At 46.9% G+C, this 22,344-nt stretch overlaps 2 protein-coding genes across 4 annotated transcripts in view; both read right to left on the bottom strand.

Moving 5' to 3' along the window:
* Nucleotides 1-6,261, bottom strand: part of atp1a2a (ATPase Na+/K+ transporting subunit alpha 2a) — a 48,354-nt gene extending 42,093 nt beyond the window's left edge. The window contains exons 1-4 of the mRNA XM_086153500.1: nucleotides 6,180-6,261; nucleotides 5,627-5,704; nucleotides 2,685-2,744; nucleotides 1,262-1,465 (exon numbers count right to left, since the gene is read on the bottom strand). Coding sequence (XP_086009626.1) covers nucleotides 1,262-1,465; nucleotides 2,685-2,744; nucleotides 5,627-5,704; nucleotides 6,180-6,191 — 354 coding nt within the window. The 5' untranslated portion in view covers nucleotides 6,192-6,261. The remainder of the gene's footprint in view (nucleotides 1-1,261; nucleotides 1,466-2,684; nucleotides 2,745-5,626; nucleotides 5,705-6,179) is intronic.
* Nucleotides 6,262-8,169: 1,908 nt separating this feature from the next.
* Nucleotides 8,170-20,178, bottom strand: mpz (myelin protein zero). Of its 3 annotated transcripts, none has more exons than XM_086153497.1 (6): nucleotides 19,646-20,178; nucleotides 18,038-18,204; nucleotides 14,808-15,021; nucleotides 14,600-14,729; nucleotides 14,254-14,296; nucleotides 8,170-9,985 (listed from the first exon to the last, which is right to left on the bottom strand). In XM_086153497.1, exons 1-6 carry the CDS (start codon nucleotides 19,692-19,694, stop codon nucleotides 9,899-9,901), a joined length of 690 nt encoding a protein of 229 aa, XP_086009623.1. In that variant the 5' UTR covers nucleotides 19,695-20,178; the 3' UTR covers nucleotides 8,170-9,898. The 3 variants fall into 3 exon arrangements, with proteins under 3 accessions (XP_086009623.1, XP_086009625.1, XP_086009624.1); XM_086153499.1 differs by having other exon boundaries at nucleotides 8,170-9,457; nucleotides 19,646-20,177; XM_086153498.1 differs by having other exon boundaries at nucleotides 9,394-10,324; nucleotides 19,646-20,177.
* Nucleotides 20,179-22,344: the final 2,166 nt, after the last annotated feature.

Raw genomic sequence — 22,344 nt, 5'->3', positions numbered from 1 at the left:
CCTTTTAATTACGTTGCTATGCTGGGGTTGACTAATAATAAATAAAATATTGATGCAACTTCTGGTCGCATTATACACAAAATAATGAATTAATATTAATTAATACATTATCAATATTAATACACAAAAAGTACTTCAAAATAGGCTCTGTCCTCATCAGTTATATCATTAAAAACACATTCCTACCTGTATTTGTAGCAGGATAATATAAACTAAAAACAAGCTGGACTGCAATACAGTTGGTGAAATGTATACTTTTACTTTAGATGTATTGCGATTGCATGAGTATCACAAGCATAATAAGCACTATTCCCAAAAGACTGTCTGGAGGCCAAAAAAGGTGAAATTATATAGCATAAAATAAAATAAAATATATGTTAAATATTTAGTACAGAAGAATGTACATGATTGGAAGTGTGTGTGTGTGTGTGTGTGTGTGTGTGTGTGTGTGTTTTCAATGAACAAATTAAAAGTCGTATTCTAAATCAATAATGTGATGTGAAAAGCTTTGCGTGAGCTGAATCCCCCGGGAGGCTTTAACACACCACCTCTTCAGGAGGATTACTCACAGATTATCGCTGGATTGAGGCCAGGGCTTCATCCATTCATTTATTCATCACCTGAGCAGGGATGAAGGTGGAGGTGTACATTCTTGTGGAAGTGCTTAGTGTGTGTGTGTGTGTGTGTGTTTATCGCAGTGAGGTGTTGTGTTTACCCTCTCATGCACACAAATGATAGGCATACGACATTCACCCTCTCATTCACACATCATATAGAGACATCCATTCACTTATGCATTCATGTGGCATATTTTGACCTTTAACCTTTCACCCTCTCATTCACATGTCAGATACATGCATTCCTCCATCCACACGACATAGAAACACAGCCATTCATTCACTCATCCCACATCATATATGGACATAAAACATTCACATGACATACGCACATTCACTCGTCATCTAGAGACGTACAACCATTGGCTCTTTCATTTGCACCTCGAATCCAGCCATTCACCCATTCACCCTCTCATTCAGAAATCATATAGAGACATACATCCACTCACTCATTCATTCATTCACATTTCATATAGACACACGACTTAGACAGAGACCATTCGGTCATTCATTAACACATCATATTGAGACGACCATTCACCCTCTCATTCATGTCATAATGAGTCATACAAACATCCGCCCTCTCATTAACACATCTGGATAACCCCGGTGTGTATTTTGCGTGTGTGCGTGCGCTCCCTCACGTTGTCATTGGGCGGCTCGTCCTCGGTGGCCACCTGGATGCTGAAGGCCAGGAAGCAGAGGACGGCTCCGATCCACAGCAGGATGGAGAAGCCGCCGAAGAGCTGGCGGCAGAACTTGACCCACTCTGGCGTGGTCGGGGGCGGAGTCAGGGCGTTCGGGCCGTCCCTGGCCAGGACCTCTGCCGCTCGGACATTGGTCAGGCCCTGGAAGACACAAACTTCCTTCATTCACTTTATAGTTTCTTAATACATTTATTCATTTATTGATCTATATCTTACCATAATCATTTTTATTGATTAATCTTGTTATTCACTCTTCTATTTGTGTTCATGTATCTATTTATTCGCTTAATTATTTCTATTTCTATTTTTTAATCTAATTAATTATACATTTATAAATATTTATGTATTCATGTACTTACTTATTTATATGTGTTTATCCACTTGTTTATCTTTAAATGTATTTAATTAGTTATTTATTTATAGTTATGTATTTATATACACCCTTCCTCATGTTAATTTATACACTTGTTAAGTTGTATTAATTTGTCTATAAATTGAGTAATTCAGTTTATATTTATTGTTCTTTATTTATCTATGTATTTACAAAGGTATTCTTTTTCAATCTATTTATTACCTGTATTGATCCACATATTTGTTTATTTCTATTTATTCATTTACTTGTTTATATCTATTTCTCTATTTATTCATTTGTTTATTTTATTTATTTACTTGTTTTTATTTATTTATTCGATCACTTACTTGTTCTATCTATATCTATTTATATTTATATTTCTATAATTACTTACCTATTTATATTCACTTATCCAATCATCAATTCACTTATTTATTTCTAGCTATCCATCAATTTATTCACCTATTTTTCAGTCATATATATATATATATATATATATATATATATATATATATATATATATATATATATATATATATATATACATACATTAATTTTTATTTTTATTATGTTTTATTTCTTTATTTTAATTGAATTTTTTGCCGGACCATCCAAGGAAATCGCTCTCCATCGCATCGATCTCCGTGAAGATACAATCTGTTTCTTCTGCGGCAGCAAACGCTGCGCTCCCAGGAGAAACTTTGATTCGTCGGAGGGAAGCTGTGCGTGTGTGTGTGTGTGTGTTTGTGTGTGTGTGTGTGTGTGTGTGTGTGTGTGTGTGTGTGTGTGTTTATAAGAGATTGAAGGATTAGAGAAAAAGAAAGCTGGAGGGAGGTTTTGGGGGGTTACTTGACCCAACTAATGTTTGGTCTCCCTTTGGATGTTGCTGTCAGGCACCGATTAGATCTGCGGAGCGAAAAAACCCACGACTGCATGTTGTGTGTTTAAAGTGCATATGCATAAACCTGTGTGTGTGTGTGTGTGTGTGTGCGTGTGTGTGCCTCTTACCTTGGCTGGGTCCACTTCCAGGCGTTTCCCCAGGTCATCTATGGAGATCTTGTGCTCGTCCTTCGGAGACAAAGTGGCCATTTGTTATTCAGTGAGACGGAAACAACAATGGGGTGGGGGGTGGGGGGTCCTTGAACACATGATGTAAATAGGATTCTTGCTTTTTCACAAGAAGCGAAGCCGTGGGTAATCTACTCACCTGGGCACGCAGATGCTAAAGCTAGGAGCAAGCCCCGGGCCTGTGGCCATGGTTAGGGATGTCCAATAGATTTGGGGTTCACACTAACAAGCTAGTTTCAGCAGGTTTCTTTGAAGATGGGTGGTCAAAATAGTTTTAACCGCACACTACATGACTGGTTGACACCACCCGCAGACACCTGAATGCATCGTGAGAGCTACAAGAGTTTAGAGGAGAAATAAACAAGAACTACAAACATGGCTTTCGCTGTTGTTAGTGCAGCTATCTGCTCTGTCCTCTGTAGGCCCTCTCCCTCCTCCCTGCCCCAACTAGCCACATACACTGTCTCCAACCAGCAACATCCAATATCCCAACTAGCTGATTCTCCTGCCCAGAAGTAGCTAACTAAACTGCCTATGACCAACCAACTGCACTGTCCCCAACTAGTCATACCGAACATCTCCAACTAGCTATCCGTCTCAAATGTCCCAACCAGCAAAACCCACTGCTCCTAATGGCCACACCCAATATTCCCAACGAGCCAACTCAGCTGCATAAGATCAGCCACACCCAATGTCCCCAACTACCCCATTCCACTGTCCCCTACTAGTCACACCCACTAGCTATAACTAGCTTTGCATCTCCAATGTCTCCAAGTGGCGACACTCAATGTCCCAACTAGCCAAATCTCCTGCCCACAAGTAGCCAACTCAACTGCCGAAGACTAGCCAAGCCCACCGTGCCCAACTTACTTACTCTGCTGTCCCCAACTAGTCACACTCACTGTCTCCAACTAGCTTTCCATCTCCAATATCCCCAACTAGCGACACCCAATGTACTACACTTGCCAATTTCATTGTCCACAGCTAGTAAATTGAACTGCCTACAACTAGCTATGGCATCTGTCCCCAGCTGGCCAACTCCATTGTCCCCAACCAATCACGCCAACTGACCCAAACTGACTACACGCAATGTCCCCAACTAGCGACACCCAATATGTCTGGCCAAGTCCACTGCCCATAACTAGCCAACTCAGCTGCTTGCCAACTAGCCACGCCCACTCATCATGGGGTTCAACGGAACCGAAGTGGGATCCCCGGTTTTTACGTCAGATCAGATCTGAGCCCGGGCTCATCAGCAGCTCCTGTCGCTATCACCAGGTTTGAAGGAAATACAGTGTTCGGGTTTCCACTGTTACACCGTGCCAAAACTTTTGGCGATTATGTCCCAGAGGGAACCCGAGCCATTTATTCTAAACTTCGCAATTCGTGTTCAGGAGCTGCGACACAACACAACAAAAGCTCCATAGCCGAGTGGCCTTGTTTTTCACAGGAACCTGAGTGCCGACAGAGATCACAGCGTCGTCGGCAAACAGGCGGATCTCTTCCCGGAGGACGGGGAAGCAGGACGTGAAAGGATCAGGCACCCGATGGACGGGGGGGGGGGGGGGGTTGCAGGGGCGGTGGCGGCAGCGGCCGGACCAGCTAATGATGGGGTGGATGATAGTACGACGCAGAATCAGCGCTTTCCTTTGTGATTGCGCCCTCATTTTGGCAAACAGGCGAGGCCCGAGCTCGCCGTTAACAGCCTCCCCATCTGTCTGGGGGGGCGGGAATCAGAGGGATCGCAGTGGGGATGGGGTGGGGTGGGGGGGTCGCTGTCAAATGCAACGCTTAGCCACAAGAAGAAGAAAAAGTCCTCTGGATGCGCTGACAGCTTCCCCCTTTAATCAGTCACACACTGACTTGATATTTGACAGGGGGAGGCTGGGCAGGGGGAGGAAGGGGGGGGGGGCTTTATCGTACGAGCCCCCAGTTTTTTTTTTTGTTTTTTTTTTTCATGTTTTTTTTTTTTTCTCAGGCGTCACATGGCTGCGTTCTGACAGCGACTCGGGTGAAAAAGAAAGGGGGGTAAAAAAAAAAAAAAAAAAAAAAAGAAAAGAAAAAAAGGAGCAGTGCACCACGACACGGCTGGTGGCCCACAAATTATTCAGCGCCTTCCGGAGCACAAAGAGGAGCGGCGGCGGCGGCGGCGGCGAGCTGGGGAGGTGGTGGGTGGAGATAGGAGGCGGCCGAGGAGCTCGTCTGCAGCCCCCGACACGCTGGCGAGGTTAGATCGCCTCCTTGTTTACAGGCCTCTGCCGCAGCCTTGTTAAGTCAGCCTGTGTGAATGTGTGTGTGTGTGAGTGTGTGTGTGTGTCATTAGCAATCAGACGCTCCGAAAAATACAAGATGTCCATAGCGCCTTAAATCAGTGGATTTGTTTGTAAGGCAGTTATTACAAGGGTGGGAAAGAAAGATGTTGCTGATGTTTTTATTCAATCATTCATTTTTCACATTCATTCATTCATCTTCTATATCCCCCCTGGACCAATCACAGGGCCTCATATAAAGACAACCTTAATGCGGAAAATGGAGACTCCACACAGGAGGTGAATCCAACCTTCTCGCCGTGAAGGGGCGGCTATAACCCGCCGCGCCATCAAACTACCGGATTACTCATTTTAACGGACCAAAGCCGACTGGCAGAGATTTTAATTTCTTCTGCAAATTCAATTTATTTATCTAAATTAATTCAACAAGAAACCCCAAAACAATTTATTATTGTTTTGTTTTGGAGGGAGGGGGGGGGGGGGGGGGGGGGGGGGGGGGGGGGGGTTGGGGGGATCAAGAAATTAGCCGGAGATTAAAAAAAGAAAAGGATATTTTCAAAAGAAAACATCCGAGGGGCCCGAGGTCACCGAAAGGGGAGGAGGTTCGCTTACCAGAGCAACTTCCTGTTTGAGGACCTCCAAGTCCCTGTCCTTCTTCCTCTTCTTCTTCCCACCATCGTCCACGCCGAGCTGGCGAGAGGAGCAGGACAACAAGACGACAGGCGTAACAATTCATGCAGAAGGAAGAAAGTCGTCCCCCCTTAATGTTGTTCAGCCTTGGTGGGAGGGTTGGGGTTACTTTCCCTCCACACGCCGCCATTTGCGAGCATGCGTGTGTCCCGGGGGGATTTGAGGCGTCGCGGGAATCATCTGCTGCTGTCAGTCTTGTTGAAGTTGTCGCACGTGTGTGTGTGTGTGTGTGTGTGTGTGTGTGTGTGTTGGAGGGCAGAAAATGTGACTGGCGTCTGTGTTTCCTCCACGCTGCGCTGGCGCAGGTCGGAGGTGACTAGCCGCGGAAGCTAAACGTGACCCAAACAGGCCGGAGAATGAAGACTGTCAAGTGCGGGGGGGAATCAATCAGTCAATCAATCAATCGATGAATGAATCGATCAATCAATCAATCAAGAAATACATTTTTTTTCTCTATAAAAGGAGAGGGACTTACCCCACGACCCATGTTGATGTTACAGCAGTGGAAGGTCCAAGTGTGAAGGGCTGCACTGTCCCCCTCCCAACCCACCCCAACTGCCCCCCCCAACACCACTCTGGAGGCTCATTGGTGGCCGAGCATTTCCTCCCACCGCCCAGAGGGGGTGGGGTCATTGGGGTAACCTGACCTGCACCCCCCCTCCCTGGAGCTCACAGAGGGGCTCCTGTTCTGCCCCCCCCACTTCCATCTCCAGACCCCATCCTATCCATCACAGCTGTCGAAGAAGAAGATGAAACAGCAGCATGAGTGATAACGTGGGCGTCTGACGGCGGGGAGATCACCATCCCAAAAAAAAAAAAAAACTCTGATTTTTGTCTTGAATTCAATCCCATGGCGGGAATCGTGCTGTAATTAGCTTTAAGTCCAGCATATTGGGAGCATCAGGCCGCCGGTGCTGCCGCCATGCCCACGCACCAGACAGCGCGTGATCCCGCGCCACGTATCTTTATGCCGTCGCCAATTAGTCCGGCGTTAGCTTTGACTCCCCGCTGTCGAGTCACCATCTGTTTATTTTCTTTTTTAACTCTGCAAACTGGCGTTTCCTGCTCTTCCCCGCCGCCAACAAGATTGCATCGTCACTTTATTTGTTTATGCTAAATCATTCAGCCCCGTAGTTCAAGTCTTGGGGCGCTGTGGTGTGCTTAGCCACTTGCTAGCAGGGGGGCGATACAACGATTTTTAGTATTCGCCGGCACAGGAAGAAGAAACCCCGAGCTTCAGTGCGACTCGCTAGCCGTTCTTCTTGCCGGCCAGTCAGGTTGCGGGTGCTATAATCAGCTCCCGCGACTCCGCCGTGTGGAACGTCAGTCGTCACAACAGAAAGCTGTTCAGCATTTGTATTCGAAACAGGAAGTTGTTTTGTTTTTCGGAATTCTGTCGAGGCAGCTGCTCGGCACAGCAGACGGCAAAGAAATGATCCGAAAAAAATTATCGGGATGGCCGAGAAACGTCTCCCGCACGCCAAGGACCGCTTTGTATTCGACAATGTCCCGCCGTCTGTTTCCCCAGCACTCAGATAGCAGTTAGCAGTTAGCTGTTAGCAGTTAGCGTTCGTCAGCTGTTAAAAGTTAGCATTTGACCGAGGCATCATGTTCAGAAATTCTGTCCAGAAATCTATTTGTCCTGGAAGTAGACTATTACTTAAATCAGGGTATTACTTTATAACTGTAATAATATATATATTGTGTTGGACACTAAGGGCCTCTCACCTCATGGAGGCGTGGTTTAAGTCGGGGATATTATAAAGATTTGAAGTCATCCAAGGCGCCGCCATCATTTCCTCACCAAGCACTATAAAAATATATCTATAACTATATATTTATATTCGGCAAGAAGCAGCTGCCACTTCAGTGCTCCCGTCAGGAATTGTGGCGTAGAAGTGACACGGCGAGTGTGAACATTCTCATTACTGGCAGAATTGCTCCACTCATGTCCACGGCAGGTGATTCCACGGGGGCTGAACGCCATGCTCCAAACACACACACACACACACACACACACACACACACACACACTCATCTCAGCTCCTCATCCTGTCCTTCTTAGCCCTCTCAGATAATTGAGCAGTTGGCGTTCCCGCTCAAGTTTTTCTTCCCAGAACTCTTTTTTTTTTTTTTTTTTTTTTTTTTAATCAGAAACAGCTCGCGTAAGTCGGATTTCGCCGATCACACGTAACGCCATTGTTCTAGCTAACAGATGACCTGCTAGATTATCTGGTTGTCATGGTGATGGGGGCGGGATGGGGTTGGGGGAACCGTCTATTTTCGGTTTCCGATTGAACGCCAGCTAGCTGAAGCACGTTTAGCTCCGCCCCCTTACAGCGAGGAGGTTCTCGGTTGGATTCCCACCGGAGATCTTTCTAGACCAGACCCTTTATTGTCTAGACGTGTGGATGAGAGGGTGAATGTCACCGTGACAACCATCGCCATGACGCTTCACTCAATCGTTTTTGTTTTTACTTTTTTATTTACGATGTCTTTACAACACATGACACAGACACAGAGAGTGTGTGACGTTAGAGCGCCGGTGTCGTCCGGTAAGCGTTAAAAAAAGAAAAAAGAAATATCAAAAATAAAAATAATAATAATAATAATAATAATAATAATGTGAGATTAAACATTTTAAACAAAGGGGTGTTATTACACGCTTATACCACGGTCCACCATATAAAACTTTTTATAAAAGGCATTTTTTTAATGCTGCTGGTGTTACGTCAAGTGAAAACATTCCCACTAAACTAACCCGTCTGACTGGTTAGTTAAACAGCGACTAGTGAACCAGGTTGGGGTGGATAGAGGTGGATGTGTGAGCACCTCCATCCCTCCGCTCAGGAGTTGTTCAAGTCCATGCCGTCCACCCTGCATATCAAGCGCTCCTGGGGGGGGACGGGGTCGACCTCGGTCAACCTCCGCCCGCCTCTTCCTCGGAAAAAAATTCCCCCTCCCGCTCGCACGTGGCCAAACTTGACTTAGGGTGGCGCCTTCTGGTGGGGGATAGAATCACATCCTTGCACTCCACACACACACTCACACACACACTCGCACACACACACATGTACGTGTCCAGGTCGAGCTAGCATTAGCGTAAGTTCTCTGTTTTTTTTTTTTTTCAGTGCAGGTTCCTTCCTTCAACAGCAGGGGGCGCAGGAGAGCGTTTGTTTTTGTTTACGTGCGTGGAAGGAGGGGCGGAGTCGGAGGAAAATTTTCAAGGACGAGAAGAAGAAGAAGAAGAAGAAGAAGGGGATTGGATGGATGGAGAAGAAAAGAAGCCTGGGAGTCAGATAAGGAGCTGGATTAAGGAGGTCTTTTCTTTGAGGGGGTCGAATTCGCTGAGGAGACGCCAGGAAGGGGAGGAGATAAAGGAAGGAGGGAGGAGACGAGAAGGAGAAGACGGTCTCTCTGACGGCCGAAGGAAAGTGTAATTATCTCCACCACCCTCCATCCGACCCCCTCGGCCTCCTCTCCATCAAGAAGCAGCAAGAATAGCCACCGCTAGCCAGTTAGCACCAGTGTGAGGGGGGGCTCGAGATGGGGCCGGTTTTTATTTTTGGGTCGGGACGCTTTTTAGTTTTTTTTTTTTCCAAAACGGACGGGCGGAGGGTCGCCGACGAGGCGCCGGGTAAAGAATTCTCCGCCGTCTTGTGAAAGCTAAGCTAACAAGTGTGTGTGGGGGGTGGGGTGGAGAGGGGGGTTGCGTCGGGCCGGACGGGAGAAGAAGAGGAGTCAGACCTTTATCTAGGGGCGAGAAAGAGAGGGAAGGAGGAGAAAGAGGAAAGAGTTAGCACACAGGTTCTGCATCGCTATGGTAACAAGCCAGAAGGAGGGAAGAGGAAGTGGAGCCGTTGACCCTGGAAGGAAAGAGGAAGCGCACGGACAGGAGCGAGGGGGGGCGGAGTCCCCCCCCCCCCCCCGTGGCTCTCGTTACGGGAAGGCGAGCCGGTCGGCGAGGCGGGAGAGGAGGCCCCGAGGCCCCGCCCCCTCCCCTCGCCCGGCGCCGGGCCCCGCCCCCTCCCCGCCGTCGCTGCCGGTCAGCTCCAGCTCGATGGTCATCAGCACGCGGCCCGCCGCCCCCTCGCCCTCGCCGACTACGGTTCGCCGCTGACGCTCCTGTTTGGGCCGGGGTCTCGTCGCCGCCGCCAGCCGGCCGGCGAGCCGCCCCCAGCCCCGCCCCGTATCCTATTTCCTATCCTTGCGGGACTCCTGCTTCTTCTTCTCGGCGGCGGCCGCCTTCACCTTGGCGGGGTCGGCGGGAGGCGCGGGGCCCTGTGTGGAGGAGGGGCGGGGGGGCGGGAGGGGTGTGTGGGGGGGGGAGAACAGGGGAGGAGAGTCACTTCAGTGTGGGGGGGGAGGGGGCGGGGCCGGGTTGATAAAGGGGGCGGGGTTAGAGGTGTGATTGACAGGTGGAGCTGTGTGAAGGGGGGAGAAAGTCACCATTAAAGAAAGGAGAGATGATAAAAGAGGTGGGGTGTGTGGGTGCATGTGTGTGTGTGTGTGTGTGTGTGTGTGTGTGCATGTGTGTGTGTGTGTGTGTGTGTGTTTGTGTGGGACGGGGGGGTACTTTTAGGGAAGGGGATAACAAGTGAGGGGGGGCGGAGTCCAGAGCTGTAAGGGGGTGACAAAACAGGTAACCGTGCGTTAGGACACAGTGACACACACACACACACACGCACACACACACACATACACACACACACTATACAATAATATTGTCAATAAAAGTCATTCAATTCAATGTACACACACACACACACACACACACATCACCTACACCGCTGTCACCTCGGGTTCTGTGTTGCTGCAGACGTATCATATTTATTGTTGATAGAAATGAATAAAAAAGTTGCTCCTGGGTATTTCTTTGGATGAAAGCAGACGGCGGGAAATGCGGCGTTGTCTAATAAACAGTTAATAACTGTGTAATGACAAAAGTGCTTTTTTTCTTCTTCCGACAAAGATTTGAAGCAGAATGAAAGACCATTGATTCACGACTGAAGGACGAGTACTACTATCATGCATGTGGTATGTCTGTGTGTGTGTGTGTGTGTGTGTGTGTGTGTGTGTGTGTGTGTGTGCACTGACAGTCCACACACATTAAAGTCACATCATACTTGTCCTTAAACTGTTTGTTTTTTTGTTTTTTTTTATGTAGAAGCGCCCATGGCAAAAATCCTCTTTGGATTCTGCCTCCTGTCTTCTGGTACGGTTTTAATTTTAATTTTGATTAAACTTATATGAGTCTTTTATTTTAATTTGTCTTATTTTGATTTTTTTTTGCCTCATTTTATTTTATAAAGTTTTATTTTCTCCAATTCCACCGTATTATTTCATTTATTTTATTTTATTTAACTCATCTTATGATGCCATTCAATCTGATTCAATTTGACTCTTTCTTTGTCATATTTTATTTTAATTTATTCATATATATATAAATTATATATATATTAATTATATATATTTCTTCTTGCCTTGAATTTCATCTTATTTTTTTCATCTTGTGTCATTTTATCTTTCTTTATCTTATCACGATATTTGATCTGATTTCATTTTATTGGATTTTGTCTTCTATTCTAGTTTATCTTTGTGTATTTTATTTCATCGTGTTTTGGTTTTGTTTCATTCTATTTTGTCCTACTTTAATGTATTTTAATTTCTTTATTTTTTATTTTATGCTCTGTGATTGTATTTTAGTTTATCCAATATTTTATCTGGTTTTATTTCATTCTAGAACAGGGGTAGGCAAACCTTTTGATTCAGGGACCGCGTTGACTATTAAAAACTGACAGACGGGCCGGGTCACCACAAGATACGATATATATAAAATAAAACGCATTTGTTAACAGTACATATCATACTCGTCTGACATTTGCTTTGAAAATAAAACCGTCTCGGTCTTGAAGGTTCTGACGTTTGCTTGCATTTCATGCACAAATCAGTTTTCCCTTGTAGCTTCACGTCCAGCTCATTCATGTGTGTCAGTATGTCCACAGTAAAGGCTAAACCAAAACGTCAATCTGTGTCATTCAGCTAAGGAAACTTCTCAAGTGCTCTCAGGTAGCGACAAAAAATGAAAAAATCTCCCGTTTGATCTCCCACATTCATTGATCCAATCATTCAATCATTCACATCAAGTATGAATTCTGTACCAATCTTTGGCGGGCCGGATTAAAAAGACCAACGGGCCGATTGTGGCCCGCGGGCCGTAGTTTGCCCACCCCTGCACTAGGTTATTGTATTTTATTTCACATCGCTTTTCTATCCTGCCAATATTTATATTGGCAGGATTGGCAGGATTTATATTATATTTTTTATATTATAGTTTATTCTAAGTTTTTGTTTTTCATTTAATCTCACTTTACTAAAATATTGTTTTTTTTTATTATTATTATGTTGGATGTAATTTTTATTACTTATTTCTATCTATTTAATTTGACTTGTTTTATTTGTTGTTGTTTCTTTTTATTTTATCTTATGTCATAATTGGAACTTCTTTTGAACAAAACAACCAGGAGCACCTCCATCCACCCCCCACCACCAACTATCATTGGTCACCTTTTTTTTTTTTTTTTTTTGGGGGGGGGGGCAGAGGGGGGTTTAGGGGTAACCCCACCATTTAGGGTTGGGAGGGGCAGGGGGGCATCTGGCTCCGTCGCCCTGGATCATACTTACATGGGCTCGTACGCCAGCACTGTTTACCGCCACAGCCTCCTTTAACCAGAGGGGGGGTGAAGGGGAAGTGGGGGGGGGGGGACGTCTGCTGCTGATGTTGCTGCTGCTGTTGCATACTAAACAGGCTGCTGGACCGAGGAGGAGGAGGAGGAGGAGGAGGAGGAGGAGGAGGAGGAGGAGGATTGAGAGGTAGATGAAGAGTGAGAGGTAGTGATTTTCTGTCCGGAACCAGAGACGATCAGAACCCAGAAGACCTGAGGAGAGTCGGGAGGGAGGAAGATAGATGCTTCTCACGGGCAGCAACCAGAGGAGGAGGAGGAGGAAGAAGAAGAAGCAAGGGAGGAGGAGGAAGAAGAGGGAGAAGCGATGGAGGAGGAAGAGGAGGAGGAGTGGGGTTGTGAATGAGTTTGTGTGTGACAGTGTGTGTGTGTGTGTGTGTGTGGGCTCGGATCAATACAGAGAGCACTCAATTATCATTTCGGTACAGCGCGTGTGTGTGTTGTGGTCGACGGAGGGACTTCCACCCTCGCCACGGCAATTAACACCAGTGCACGCCGTAATAAGCGTTAATTAACGCGTTATTACCGTGCTAATGAGCGACGCGATTCATCGTTTTGGTCGGGTGTGAACAAACACCATTAGAAGAATGAGCGTGAGTGGCGTGTGTGTGTGTGTGTGTGTGTGTGAGGGGGGGGGGGTCACTTCAAAATAAAGTTCTGCAACACAAGGTTATTACACAGTAATTACACAGGTAACTAACGTGGCGATAAGGAGCGGCTCGGACGTAACGAATGATGGGTTCATACTTTATTCAATAATGTGATATTTTTTGCAGCTACGCCGCGTTATGGATAGCAAAACGCACCCAGGATGGAAAAACACAACACCCCAGGGCGGAAAGCCCGCTAATAACAAAGCCGTCGCCGTTAATTAATGCTAATTTAGTGGCGAACGGGTGTGTAATAAACCGCCTGCCGGGTGATTGACAGGTGGGTTCCAGTCAGCGGAGTTTTTGCACGAGTTGGATTTTTTGGTGGGGTTTGAACCCCCTCGACTTGATGTATCACCCCTTAGCTGTGATAGCGTAGTCAAAAATTCATCGCGACTTATTTACTTATTCACAACCCTGAGAGCGACAGCAAGAATAACCCGACGATCATGTGACGTAAGAAGGGGGGTGACGGCGCCGTGTATCGCACGTTTATCGGCCCTCCTCGCCGCCACACACACACACACACACACACACACACACACACACCCAAGTAATCAAAACCGAAGCCCCCCCCTTCTCCTTCTTTGTATTCTCCAAAGATCACCAGCTGTCAGAAGGTCTGATTAATCCACCACTTCAGGCTATCGTGTGCGTGTGTGTGAGTGTGTGTGTGTGTGTGTGTTTTGTAGCTATGTACCCCCCCGATAATAGACCCAGTGATTTTAATTTGACTCCCAGTGAGAGCCCCCCCCACTCGCCACCGCCAGCGACTCACAGTTTGATTTCGATCCTGTTTACTCTGTGTGTGTGTGTGTGTGTGTGTGTGTGTGTGTGTCTGCCCCTCCTCCACCAATGGCGCCACTACGCTTGTTTTCTTTTTTTTTTCTAAGCAGTATGAATGGCGTGTTGATGCACCACTCCAAATCCGGGGGGGGGGGGCATGTACATTTTTTTTAATAAAAATTTAAAGTCCAAAAAAAAAAAAAAAAAAAAAAACACATGAATGAATGAACCCCCCCCCCCCCCCCCCCCCCCCCCCCCCCCCCCCCACCGGTGAGAACACGACATGTGATGGCGTGCACGAGGCTTAAGGGAAAAAGGGTGATGGAGGGATGAGAAGGAGGAAGAAGGGGGAGGAAGGAGGGTGACTTGCCTGTCTCTGCTGTGAGCCCTCTTTCTTTTTCTTGCCATGTTTGCTGGAGGGGACAAAAGAAAGACAGCGTCAGGATGTCGAGTCTTCCTCGCCGCCCGCCGGCAGACGCTCCTACCCTCCTCCTCCTCCTCCTCCTCCTCCTCCTTCTTCTCCTCCGCTTCCCTCAAGCAAGTTGGCGGCCCCGTCATCTCCACCCTAAACCTCTCCTCACCACCGCCATCAGGATTCAGTTTTAATGTGAACCACTATGCTAGGCTAGGCTAGGCTAGGCTAGGCTAGGCAGGTGTCCGTGCCAGGGATGGGCTCCGGCCGCCGCCGTCGCCACCGCAGCGGGCCGGACACTGACCTGACGCTCAGGCTGAAGACGCGTCGCGCCACCAAGAACCTCATCAGGTAGTAGATGACCACGATGAGCACCAGCAAGCCCAGGACGGCGCCGACGATGGAGCCCGTGATCACGCCGGCCTGGATCGGAACTGCGGGGCGGGGAGAGGTCGCGTCAGGGACGGCGGCGGCGGCGGCGACCTCGGGGTTCGAGAAGCGAGCAGGCTCACCTTTCTCAAACACCAGCAGCCGCACGCTGGAGGGCCGGCCCACGATGTCGGGAGGGTTCTTGGCGTCGCAGGTGAAGGTGCCGTTGTCGCTGAAGTCCAGGTTCCGGATCAGGATGGAGCCGTCGCGCCGCGTCGGGTCGCCCACGAACTCCAGGCGGTCCCTGAACGGGCCCTTGTTGTCCAGGTACGGCACGCCGCCCGTGTAGTGGAAGATCTGACACAAATGTGACCCGTTTCAATAGTAATATACATTTTTATAAAATTTACAATCTGGTGTTAATTCACATCCGTTCCACTCAAGAATAAATAATAAAGGCGAAATAGCAGTTATAAAGCACTAATAACAGTAATTAAGCGGTTAAGGTCGGTAATAACAAGTAGTAATAACGGCAATAAAAGAGAAACAACAGTAATACCAGCGATCGAGCAGTAATAAGAGAAACAAAGCAGAAATTACAGTACAAAAAGCACAAACAGAAATATCAGTAATAACAGTAATAAGAGAATTAAATGTAATATCTGTCATAACAGTTATAATAGTGATAAGAGAAATGATAGTGATAATAGTAATAATAGTAATAATAGTAATGAGAGTAATAACAGTAATAAGAGTAATAATAGTAAAAAAGTAATAAGAATAATAAGAATAATAGGAGGAATAGCAGTAATAACAGTAATAAAAGTAATAATAGTAAAAAAGTAATAAGAATAATAGGAGGAATAGCAGTAATAACAGTAATAATAGTAATAATAGTGATGAGAGTAATAACAGTAATAAGAGTAATGATAGTAAAAAAGTAATAATAATTGGAGGAATTGCAGTAATGACAGTAATAATAGTAATGAGAGTAATTAGAATAATAATATTGAGAAAGTAATAGCAGTAATAAGAGTAATAATAGTAATGAATTTGTAGACTCTGACTTGAACACAGGAGCCTTATCAAATGGTTTCAAACCATCAAATGGTTTCAAGTGGTTAATTTCTTAATTATTTTCAATTCTTAAAGCACATGGGAATTTAGCCAAATGTATTCATTTGATATCTACGATAAATTCAATAAGTTCAGTTCTTGTGTTAAATTTGTTTGTTTTAAACATTTAAAATTTTTTTTTTTTTTTTTTACTTGACCCATGACGGTCATATTGTTTCATTACGTTTAATTACTTTGATTAAGGGGGAAAAAGTTCACTTTAAATTTACATTAAGCGTTTTTACATTTCTTCAATTACATTTGGATGAAGGGTTTTTTAATATTTAATCATTGACTTCAAGGTTTTCTAGTTTCAATCTGGAATTTGGATGAATGGAAATTCATTGACTTGAATATTATTCCTTCAGGGCTTTCAGTTTATTGATTTTTGCGTCAGATTTAAGGGCATTTTTTAACCTTAAAAATTTGTTTGAGTTCCTTTTGTGCTACATAATAATAAATAATTTATCCTTTATTAATCCCCGTGGGGAAATTCGTTCTCTGCAATGAACCCGTCCTGGATGAACTTGTTGTTTCATGAATTAAAATGAAGGAAAATGTAGAACTTAAATACTATCAGCTTTATGTTCTTTATGTTCTCAAGTCATATTTGACTTGAGGGGAAAATTAGAAACAAATGTCTTTCAGGTATTTGATTAAAACTGAATCATGGGAAAATATAGTGACTTTAACTCTGACCTTCAGGGATTTCCAGTTCTTTAATTATATTTTAAAAAAAACTCATTTAATATTGACTTTAAGGGTTTTCAGTGCTTGTATTAAATGAGAAATACGTTTTTTTATTTTAATATTTGACCATAAAGTTTTCAAACAGTTTAATTTGATTGAATTCAAGGAAAATGTATCGTCTTAGACTATGACTACTTTATGAATCAGTTTTTATATCAGTTGAATCAGTTGAAGTTGAATAAAGGTTCATTCTTTCATTTTAATATTGACTTCAAGGGTTTTCAGCATGAAATTGAAATTAAATGTTTTTTTTCCTTAAATTTTTGACCATAAGGTTTTCTAGTAGTTTCAAGGGACTTTAAGGGTTTTCAGTTCTAATATAACTAAGGAACTAAGGCTCTTTTAGTCATTTTAATATTGATATATTTTTTTCTCAGCTATTAAATGGGATTTTTTTTTTTACTTTTATTTTTGAGCACGAGGGTTCAAGTGGTTTAATTATATTTAATTGAAGGGAAATGTGTTTACACTAATATTGACTTTATGGGGTGTCAGCTCATGCATTCAATTCAGGGATTTTTTTTTTTTACTCTAATTCATGACCATAAGCTTTTCAAGTAGTTTTAAGGGACTTTAAGAGTTTTAAGTTCTTATATAACTGGTGAACTAAGTTTATTCATTTTGATATTGATTTAATTTTTTTTTCAGCTATTAAATTGGATTTTTTTTTTTTGTTTTACTTTTATTTTTGACCACGAGGGTTCAAGTAGTTTAATTAGATTTAATTAAGGGAAATGTGTTTAATTTTGACTTTAAGGGTTTTCAGTTCTTAATAACATTTGAAGTCTGTCTTTTTTCAGCTCTTGCATCAAATACAGGGTTGTTTCTTTTTGTTTTTTTTGTTTTTTTTTACTCTAAATCACGAACATAAGGTTTTCAAGTAGTTTTAAAGGGGCTTTAAGGGTTTTCGGTTTTTAATAACATTTGAATTCAGGGTCTTTTATTCACTTTTATTCACTTTAGTATCAAGGGGTGGGTGTTGGGGCTGGGGGGAGGGGTCACCTTGTGAATGAATTCCCTTAATTGAGTGTTTTCTTTGCGCACGTGACACGACCACACACACGAACACACTTTTTGGAGGTCGTGTGTATGTGTGTGTGCGTGTGAATGAAAAGGGGGGGGGGGGGGGGGGGGGAGGGAGCGCGAGGAGAGCAGATCCAGGTGTGGAGATGAGCGACGGGAGATAAGGGGAGCAGAGAAGTCAAGTTTCAAAGTGAGGGGCGCCGCCGGAGACGGACAGAGGAGGAGATAATGAAGGGGGGATGAAGGAGAGAAGGCTGGAGAGGGGAGATTAAGGGAGGTGGACGGAGGGAGGAGACGGCGAGATGGAGATGAGAGAGATAGCGGGATGACGAGGGCGGGCGAATGAAAGGGGGGAGAAGATGAAGACTCACGCTCACATCAAGGCATCGTTCCTCGCTCTATTTACTCATCCGCTCACTCACTCCGTTCTTTAGATTAAACCGGGAGGGGGAAATAATCAACCGCGTTATCGTCTGGGACTCACAGAGATGCTGTCCCGGGAGCCATCGGGCCGGTACGTCCAGGAGAAGGTGACGTCCTCGGAGGTCCAGTGCCAGGAGAAGAAGGAGCAGGAGAGCCGCACGTCGGCGCCGACCAGGGCGTGGCGCTCCCAGCCGGTGTAGATGACAATGGCCTGGGACGGCTCCGGCACTGACACGCAAACACGACACACGCAATTAAATGATTAACGATATAATATAGTATAATATCTACCTATCGCGTTTGACCAAATTATATAAGCAGTGCTTGAGTGTCTAGCGAAATGTCGGAGACCTGGTCAGTGAAGGCAACGCAGGAGTGTGAACTGCACGCACACACACACACGCTCAATTGATTTCTATTGTTTTTTTTGTTTTTTATTTCAACAATAGGCCTTCAAGTACCGGTGGCTAAATTTCAATTATCCCTCAAATGCACCGTGGTCGAATAGAACTGGTCACACTCACACACACACAGTCAATTAATTGTTATTGGATTTTTAAAATATAATCTCTTCATGTATCTTTTGACCTTTGACCCATCTGGTGACAATTGCCGTATTTCCATTTTTCCTCGAATGCACCGCAGGCAACCAAATTATACAACCAGAGCTACTATCTTTTGCCCAAAGTCACAGTCCTGGTCAGTGCAGGCAACACGTGATGTGTGAAGTGCACACACACACACACACACGCACACACGCACACACACGCACAGTCTATTGATTTCTATTGGGTTTTATACTATCTATCTATCCATCTATCTACCTTTGACCTATCAAATGATGATGTCTGCATTTTCAATTTTACCTCAAATGCACCATTGCCAACCACCTCGAAGAGCTTGTCTCACTCACACACACACACACACACACACACATACACATACACATACACATACACACACACACACGCACGCACGCACGCACGCACACACACTGTCAATCAATAATTATTGGATTTTTAAAATGTTATCTCTTCATCTATTTAATGACCTTTGACCCCTGCGGTGAGGACAACCAAACGTCCATTTTTCCTTGAATGCACCGTGACCCACCAAAGCTCGCCCCATGATGGCGGCCGGTGGGCCGGTGACGCAAACATTCAAACCTCCTGCGTCCAGTGGCTCAGGGGTCAAAGGGCACCTGGGGTCGTGAGCTCCGCAAACATCTGGATCATCGTCACCGCCCACCTAGACGCCTGAACGAACCCCCCTCTTTCCCCCCCGTGTCTCGAAATACTTAGACGCCCCACTGGGGCCGTGCACCCCCTTTTGGAATTAGCCAAAATGCAATCTAGGCCCGCTTCAGTTCCAGACGGTTGCACTTTCCAACCCTTTTAGCTCCTTGTGCGACACCTTGGTTGGGGGGGGGGGGTTGAGTTGCGCCCACCTCCACCCGTGCCGAGCTTCACCCGGCCCGCACCGAGGACACCGAGGAAGTCGGGCTTTTTTAATTAGAAAAATACGACTCGACAAATAATGGCGTTAAACCCCCTCCGGGAGGAGAGGGTTGGAGAACATCTGCACGAGCCGTCCTCCAACGAGGAGCCCGTCTCCGATCCGGAGAGTGAGGAGGGGGCCGTCACTCGGATCTCGCGCTCTCCGTCTTTACCTGCTCCCAGGAGGACGACCGCCGCCGCCGCCGCCAGAAACGTCAGCATGGTTCCTCGGGCTCGGAGGTCCGGAGGACGAGGAGCGAGTGGAGGAAGAGTCCCGGCTCTGCGAGGCGAGGAAGGGGGGAGGAGAAAAAAAAAAGCACCGGCGCCGTGGAGCAGGACTGCGGGCTGGAAACACAGGACAAGAGTTTTTGTTGTTGTCCGCCTGTTTATACCCAAGCCCCGCCTCCTTCTCGCAGAAGCTCCGCCTCCTCACAGCTAGCCCCGCCTCCTGCACGGGAAAGGATGCCAGCCGCCAAAGAAGCGCGACCGGCGGATCTGCATCCTCGCACCCTCGGCGGTGGCGTCACTCAGGCAACACAAGACGCCAATCAACACACACACACACACACACACACACTCTCTGGAGTGCCAGTCTACGAGGGGATCCTCCAGGGTCAGCCCGGGCCTCGACCCCCCTCCTCCTCCACCTTCATCAGGTCGAAGGCCCCCCCAAACAAAGCCCCGACTCTTCCCTCCTCCTCCCCCCGCTTCGGATTCCTGCCGTTTTCTTACGTCTCGCTCGGCCCGAGACAATGGAGGGAGGGCGTGACTGGCGTTCCCGGGCCGGGCCGTCAAAGGCGCTTTCTTCCTCTCCATCTTCTCCTCGACCTCATCCCTCCATCACCTCCTCCTCCGGGCCGGACAAAGCCCGGCGTTCACCCCGTCCGGCCCGTTCCTCGCTATTCTAGTAACGCAGACAGTGGGAGTGGAGAGCGAGAGAGAAAGAAAGGGAAAAAGGGAGAGAGAGGGTCGCTATATATAGCTGGGTTGATGTGAGGACAGGAGGAGAACGTGTGGAGAACGTGTGGAGGCCTCAGTTTCCCCGAGGCTCCGCTCCATCACTTTGTCACCTGCCATAAATATGCAATCATTTCGCCGGGGGCGTCGGCGGTGTTGTCGCCGTGGCGAGTTAATGATCTGCGCTTCTGCGGCGTCAGCAGGTCGGAACCCCCACCGACACCACCGACCACTTCTTCATTCGCTCGCCATCGCGCGGAGGATCAAATCCTCGCATCCTGTGTCACATGCAGGGAGCGAGTCCCGTCTTGACCCCCGACCCCTCCCAGGACCACGCCGGACTGTTAGCCGCCGGCGCCTCGGACGCCCCGACAACCTCCGAGATGGCGCGTGGCTCTAGAGGACCAACAAGTGTGATCATTCACAAGCCTGGCGGGTGGGGAACGTGGCGAGAACCCAATTGAAAAAAAAAAAAAATCAGGCCAGGTAGCGTCATCACGTTAATCACGATTCTGAAGCCGGCTAATCAAGTTGCGGCGGAGAACCGGAGGAGCTGCCTGGTGCTAAATGACAACCAGAATGTCAACACGGTGTGTCGTTCCTGCGCCGCGAGGCTCCGCCGCCATCATTAGACACGACGGCCGTCAGTCCCCTCCCCGCACACAGCCACAGCTGGACGTGGATAGGTTGCGTCGTATTTTGGGGGGGGGGGGGGGGCATCTATCCACCAGTGCTGTAATTGTCTGAGACGGCAAATTAGTTCCAAAGGCATCTTACACACACACACACACACACGCATACACAACAACACTTTCCAATGCTCAAAGATAATCAGAATCTGGAAAGGCATCCCGGGCTCGAGCTGCCGTCATCCATTTCCCACATCTGCGGTTGTTGTTTTGCGCTGAGGGGTCACGGGTGGGGTGGGGGGGGGGGGGGGTCGTATGTTTTGTTGGAAATGTGAACGAGGCCGGCGGCTAAAAAGTCGCGGGGAGGGGCGGCTTCCTGCAAAAGGAACGCCGGAGGGCTTGTTGCTGGCAAGCGAGGGCAGAGGAGAGGAACGCCAAGTTCATATGAGGGTCATACAACTTATGGCCCCCGGTGGTGATCTAATGGAGTGCTCTGCGATCTCCCGCACCCTGCGAGGGGCGGGTGGGCAGGCGTCTCGCCAAAGCCGAAGTGCCAACGAGTGACAAACAAGCGGCGCCATCATAACCCAGCATCGTAAAATGAGCGGCTTGGCTCGGCGTCACCGCCGGGGCCGGATAATCAGCCGAAACATTTCCGCGCCCAAAATACGGGCAAATGAGCCGCGGCGAGCGTTCGGCCAGGAAGCTGTCAGGAGTCAACGCCGGGAGGCAGGTTTAAATTTAAATCCGGCGCGATCGTGGATAGCGCAGAGGGGGCGGCTGAAAAGGATGGAGTCAATGTAATACCTCCATGTTGTGGGGCGACTGCAAGGCCCCCCGGTGGACGAGCCTGGAACTCCTTTTTCGGGAGGCGCCTTTCTTAGCGGACGCCACCCGAGCAAATGTCCTTGTTCTACCTCAAAGGTTAAGCCCCCTCCCTATGGAAGGTACAGCGAGAGCTTCGCTTCCCATCTCGGCTCCTTCGTCAGCAGGCCAGAGTGAGGTGCTGACTCTCCACCAAACAAGAAAGCTTGGCGGTGCAGTCAACCAGAGAGGACCAATCCTGAAGTCCTCGTACCTGATGTCTTCTTCGGGTTAACGCTAAATGCTCTTTGGACACTTTAAAACAGGCAACCTTTGACCTTTAAGCCCACGGGGTTTGAATCCTGGTTCTACTTTGCCCTCCGACCGGCCGTGTCGTGATCCAATCCCATATTTGCAGCTCGCCTCATACATTCATAAATATACGCATGTGCAATATTCATATCTTAAAAGTACTACACGCA

This window comes from Fistularia commersonii, chromosome 10, assembly GCF_037954325.1.
Source record: "Fistularia commersonii isolate RoL2024-O1a breed Wild chromosome 10, RoL_Fcom_v1.0, whole genome shotgun sequence".
Classification (NCBI taxonomy): Eukaryota; Metazoa; Chordata; class Actinopteri; order Syngnathiformes; family Fistulariidae; genus Fistularia; species Fistularia commersonii.
This window is presented reverse-complemented; position numbering and strand designations above follow the sequence as displayed.

What these genes read in the sequence shown, in the direction of transcription:
- mpz (XM_086153497.1), bottom strand. Translation starts at nt 19,694, where the DNA reads ATGCTGACGTTTCTGGCGGCGGCGGCGGCGGTCGTCCTCCTGGGAGCA. An exon ending in GCTCCCGGGACAGCATCTCT is followed by an intron (nt 15,022 to 18,037) that starts GTGAGTCCCAGA and finishes CATTTGTGTCAG; the next exon opens with ATCTTCCACTACACGGGCGG. An exon ending in GCTGCTGGTGTTTGAGAAAG is followed by an intron (nt 14,730 to 14,807) that starts GTGAGCCTGCTC and finishes CCCGCCCCGCAG; the next exon opens with TTCCGATCCAGGCCGGCGTG.